The sequence below is a fragment of the Aplysia californica genome, unplaced genomic scaffold (assembly GCF_000002075.1).
Source record: "Aplysia californica isolate F4 #8 unplaced genomic scaffold, AplCal3.0 scaffold00193, whole genome shotgun sequence".
NCBI classification, from domain to species: domain Eukaryota; kingdom Metazoa; phylum Mollusca; class Gastropoda; order Aplysiida; family Aplysiidae; genus Aplysia; species Aplysia californica.
In genome coordinates, this window is record NW_004797463.1 from 189797 (window position 1) to 195833 (window position 6037).

At 38.1% G+C, this 6037-nt stretch overlaps 1 protein-coding gene across 1 annotated transcript in view; it reads left to right on the forward strand.

Annotated features, from left to right (window-relative positions):
- Positions 1-103: 103 nt before the first annotated feature.
- Positions 104-6037, forward strand: part of LOC101861506 (organic cation transporter protein) — a gene marked incomplete in the record, with an annotated part of 14930 nt that continues 8996 nt past the window's right edge. The window contains 3 exon segments of the mRNA XM_035969894.1: positions 104-475; positions 3257-3527; positions 4906-5158. Of these exon segments, the coding sequence (XP_035825787.1) occupies positions 3382-3527; positions 4906-5158 (399 nt within the window).

Genomic DNA, 6037 nt, shown 5'->3' on the forward strand with positions numbered 1-6037 from the left:
TCATGATATAATATATAGAAAATATCTAAATGAATAGGCCCATTGTAATACATACAAATATTTCTAAAACTGATAACTTAATGCAACGGCTAGAATGGTGCTACTTAAGTGTATGTGTACAACTAGAATTACTAAGACCGTGTTGAGAGTGAGATCCAATGAAGTTTACGGTCTTTGGCCTAGAATAGTCCAGAGACCGTACTCTGGTTTACGTGTAAATCTATGGCATAGACTAGATCTATAAAGAGCAGCTCTATGATCTATGGTCGTTACGGATGGTTGAGCGTTCCCGCCTTTAGGATGACCCACTCTATGACCGGCCATGACCCGGCCATGACCTCAATCCATGTTGTTTGTTGTCCAAAGCAAAGGTAGCCTTCGCTAGAAGAAAGTAGAAAGTGGAAGTAGGCAGGCCTGGAAAGCATCCGCCTACTCGCCTACAGATGCAGCGTGGACGTATTGGTATTGACTGCACGTGAGTGTCGAGCATAGATTTTATTATCTCCTTTTTAAGAGTGATTAGATCTAGAATTATCTAGATTCTAGATCTAGATCTAGATCTAGATAATCTAGATATCTAGTCTAGAAATCTAGAATCTAGATCTAGATATCTAGATCTAGATCTAGCGGTGATCTTATAATTATACTTTAGCACGTTGAATTCTTCAATTGAGGCATTGGGGACTTCCGAAACGAGCGACCACTATCACTACTACTACTACTACTACTACTAGAGATCTAGTCTACTATCAGATCTATTCTTCCCCAGACCCTCAGACCAGACTCAACAAGAGTTGGCAGAATGAAACTGATACATCATGTTTGCGTTCTAAATTTAAAGTGAAAGACACTGCTATAGATTCTAGATCTAGAATCTAGATCTAGATCTAGATCTAGATCTAGAAAAGAATAATAGGCTAGCCATTTCGTTTTGTGTATGGTTGCCATTGTAACTCAAATTTCCCCATGCCCCATGATGATCAATTAGTAATTTGAGCAATTCCATGTAATCTATGCACCCACACATAGATCTAGAGATATAATTGATTTGAGGGTTAAACTGCCACAATTTTTGCTGTAGAACACACGTATGGCCACTGAAACCCTTGCAAATCAATTGTTTTCAAGTAAATATCAATCCTAATTGCCAAAACATCAAATCATTGTGAAATGCAGGGGGGCATGCCCCCTGAAACCCCCCATATTGTTAAATTTACTATTTTCAAACATCAATAACTCAATAACTATTGATTTGTGGCAAAAATGAAGACCATGCATTCATGTTTAAAATACTACAACTACAAGAAAAGAAGTATATATAAAGCGTGAACATGAGATGGGTGCATAGGTAAAAAAAAACCTATTTATAAAAGTATAACAGACAGTCAAGTGTAGGCCTACTTTTGTTTTATAAAGGCCACCTTTATTAGAATTATAACCCATGTCTCGCTATTCTCACCCCCCACCCCCCCCTTCCTAACCTGGTGAGAATAGCTCCAAACCCGGTGTGTGCATGAAGCGAGGACTCCCCTTTGACCTCTCCCAGGTCGATAAAATCAGCTAGGCCCTTTGTTGCTTTTACCGTGGTTGGGTACGAATATTAATAATAATGTAAAAACATATTTCGCCTCTCCAATTAAAAAAAAGGCTACTGACGCTACTGAGCGGGATGTGGGACCGGCCGCCGGCCGAACCATTCGTTGTTTGCACATTAAACGATGGCTGGCCTCTCACTCTCTGCCTGCACACAATAAATTATGGTTCAAGGAACACAGGGTGTGTACAAACATAACAAGACACAAGCACGAGACAATAAATGCTCTTGCATGACGGTAGAAGGGTGGTAAATTTTTCAGACCAAATGGGTGAGGGCGTTAAATCGTATTCAGTAGTTTGATAATATAATTAAACTTTCCAAGCTCTTTTCTTTATTTTCATTTTTTAAACTTTTATTCTTTCTTTTTCTTTTTTTCTTGGCTCTTCTTTCCCCTTCTTCTTGAACATTTGGAGTTTTGAGCCAAAAAAGAGCCAGAGAGCCAAATGAAATTCTCCGGGCCAGACACGATCCAAAAGAGCGAAATTTCGGGGATTTGTCTCCAAACTGACAACCCTGACTGTGACTATTCAGAAACTAACAGTAACGAACATGATGCTGTGGAGTGTCAGCCCTGACTCCCCTGGGTCATGCCGCTAACCTCAGCCCTGATTCCCTCAAGGGCCATTTCCGGTAAAATGAGGGGGGGAGAATAGCGAGACATGGGTTATTCTCACCTGGGGTGAGAATATATAAACCACTTCCTTTATAATAAATGTGAGGCATCATGGGGAAATCAGGCACTCGTCAAAATGATGAAACCAGAGAAATCTGCATTTTTCTGGCTGCTTGGAAATTTTTAAAGAATTTTCTTTTATTGGCTCAATACCTTTTAGATTATATGTCAATGTGAAAACACATTTCTGTGTGGATGGTACCGAAAAACGTTCCTTAAAGGTACAAAAAACGTAAATCCAGTTTTCAAAGACGCTCAAACTTTACAAGTCGCCAAACTTGGCAACCATTTTCTTGCTAATTTTATCGGGCGACCCCCACCTACTTCAGTCACAAATATATCGACTTCTATTCAAGATAAATGGGTAGGCTATTATTTTTGCCAAATTCAAGACAAATGAACGAGCTTTAAGATAATATTAATAACTCAATATATGCCCAAAAATTGATTAATGCCTGATTCCACCACATCTTGACTCAAAAATAATTCACATATTTAAGAAGATATCTCTACAACCTCAAACAGACAATGTAAAACAACAACAATAATCTGACTGTTTGGGCTTTGTATTAAATTCTGCTGCCTCTGGTAGGTCCTACATTTTTACTTTCACTCCTTTGTTTCTGTCTGTCAGTCTTACTTCCAGCACTTAATGACCATATCATTGTGTCGAAAAAATGGTATAGGTATAGCCCCTATTCAACATTATTTTAGATTATTTAAGAAGAACCACCACCCACGACAAAAACCACCACCGAAAAAACCAAACAAACAAAGAAAAAAATCAAAAAAACCGTCCCCAAGCACAAAAAGACAAACTCAAACCAAGCTCAAACCCCAAAACCCCAACCCGCAATCTCACAACAACGACACCAACAAAACAACCACTAGGCTACCGACGCTACTTTCATTTTGTTGATGTGATTCTCTTTACTCAAACAAACAAATAAATGCATGCTCTTTTTTTCTCTTGAATCTATTCACAGGTGTTGATGTAAGGTGTCAGTTTTTAAAAATATGAGTTAAAGAGTTGGATGGTACTTGGTATATAAAGCCAACTGCCCCTGCATCCCAGTTAGACTGAGATACGACGACAACAGCGCATGTGAAGATGAAGTTTGACGATGTTCTCGAACACCATGTGGGTGAATTCGGCCCGTACCAGAAATGGATCTACTTTCTGGCTTGCATACCAGCAGTGGCGGGTGCTTTTATGTCTCTCATGCCAGTGTTTATCCTCGCCAAGCCGGATTTCAGGTAAAACGTAATCTTATTTTTGTAACTGCTTTTCTGTGCCCTGCTTTGTACAATACAGTAGAATCATATCCGCTTGTGATAAGAATAATTGGATGCGCCTTAATATATATATATCTGTCTGACCGATTACGTAGGCTAAGTGTCAGATGTCATCTATTTTGGCCAAAATGCTGGAAAATAGCATAATGGAGACATTCATTTCAAACCTTATTGCGTCAAACTTGAAAATATCAAACACATCCAGCCTGCAGTTTTGCCTCAATCGCAATTCCTGGTGTTTCAGTGTCCCAGAGTTGCCTCTCACACCTTGTCCTAAAAATCCATTTTTCTCGAAACAATGAATATGTATGGATTTAATCACCTCTAACCTTAAGGTGAAAATTTTCACATAAATGCACAATAAGTTTGCTGGCAGATAAAGCCACCGAATTTTGTGAAGGCTATGATCTCGCATAACGTCAGAGTACATGATCTCTGGCTGAATGATTATATAAGAATGTTATCCACCATGTCTTTTAAATATTGGAAATTTTGGTAAAGCTATCTATTTTTCAGCTGTATCGTTTTGGCCTATTTGTAACTCGTTTCTATTCAGGACCATTTACATAACATGTCACCATGTAAACTGATTCAGCCTCTTATGGCAATGGTTTTTGTGAACTTTTGCTTTTTGTTTCGAAATATGATTTTTTGACATTTTTTTGTCTTCCTAAAAAGCCTTTTTGAAAGGTATATTATATATATGAATATATACATGGGCATATAAAACTCGAATAATGGGATAAAGGCACATGTTTACAATTCGAAGGCAATTGCATAAGATTTAAAAAATATTTTATGTGTGGCTCAGTGGTAAAATCAGGTGCTTTTCAAAATAATGAAGCTAAGAAAGCAACATTTTTCTGTTCTTTCGGCAATTTTTATTAATTTTATTTTGTTTTTTGGGCATAAAACCTTGTATGTCTATATTAGACCATAAATACTGTAAAACTAAAAGATCCCATGAATGTTGAGCTACATTTTGAAAGAACAGTGTTTTAAATTTCAGACTAGTTTTAAAATGACTTCAAAATGACCTCCATTTTTATGGCATCCTAATGGTGTAGACTTAAAAAGTTGAAACTTGATGGTTTCTGCTGTCTCTACTTGGCAAATACATCTGCAAAGATTCATACAAATCTGTCAGTAAATGACAAAAATTTCAAAAGGCATGTGTCCTTGACTGCTGAAGATGAAATGGGGACAGAAGTTATTGAAATGAAAAGGTTTAAAATAGACAGCGAAAGGTATCTTGTACTGTTCTTTGTTGGTAGTAAATGGCTTTTTAAAGATTTGTCATCAATTTTCATGATGTTTTTGTTTCTGTTCACATTCACAGATGCAAACTTCCTTTCATCGAAAATGACACCTATCACTTCCAGTCTGAGTACCACGAAAGACTGGTCAACGCATCGGTCCCCATTGACACGAACATATTCGGGGAGTTGCAGTTTGCAGAGTGTCAGTTATTTGACCATGGGAATGCAAGTGCCAACGGAATTTTGAACTCTAGCCTCAGTTCTAATTCCTCTCGTACCTTTTGCGATGACTGGGTGTACGATAACTCTGTGCATATCACAGCCATTTCCGACGTGAGTATCATGTTGTAGCCTTCGTTGCATCTCTATTGCTCAATGTAAGACTCTGCCATTATACGTCATTATGAGAAGTGTCTATTTAGTTTGTTTTAGTAAGAGTTTTACGGGGCTCGCAACTGCATAAGGTCATATGAGCGTGCAGAAGTGTCTATGAGGGAGTCTTACACTGAGCAATCCATCTGTATTGTGACATACAGTTTTGAAATGTAAAAGTCAGCTCTAATATGGTTGCTTTTAAGGACAAACGGGCTAACCCAGATTTTTGGGGTTTCCAGAAATCTTGACCTACACCAAAAGTGGGCGTTGCTCCTACCTCTAGGAGAGGTTTGGTTTCATTGGTGTGTATGTTTGTTTGGTTATAGAGAAAACTCTTCTTGTCTTTTAAAGAAACTGATTAAGGGGCAAAAGCTTCATCTTCGATTTTCTGAAAACAGCATTTTTCGGGATAGCCCCCGTGTGCTTAAAAGCGACCAAATAATAATATGTACTTTTGGTTGTACAACTATATTCAACTTTATAAGAGAGACCGTTGCTTTTTTTGTGACCAAAATACATTTTTTTCGTCGTGGCTCCTGTGGTCATACACAGTGGTGTGCGTTTTTTTCAGAGCACTTTAAAGGAAAGGACACAGGATTGGAATAATAATAAGAAAAGTAGAGACTCTTTTGGGTCCAATTTTCTGTTTGTTTCTTTACCAGTGAGAGGAAAATGTTAGAATTACATTCGAACCTGTCCAAGAAGGAATGGCAAGGGACTCCGGTAAAAAATTCCATTTTAGACATTTTCTGTCTTGGACAGGGGAATTTAGGGGGAAAGGGAGGGGGGAGGGGAGGGATTCCTATTCACAACATTGGAGGTTTCAGGACCTAAAAA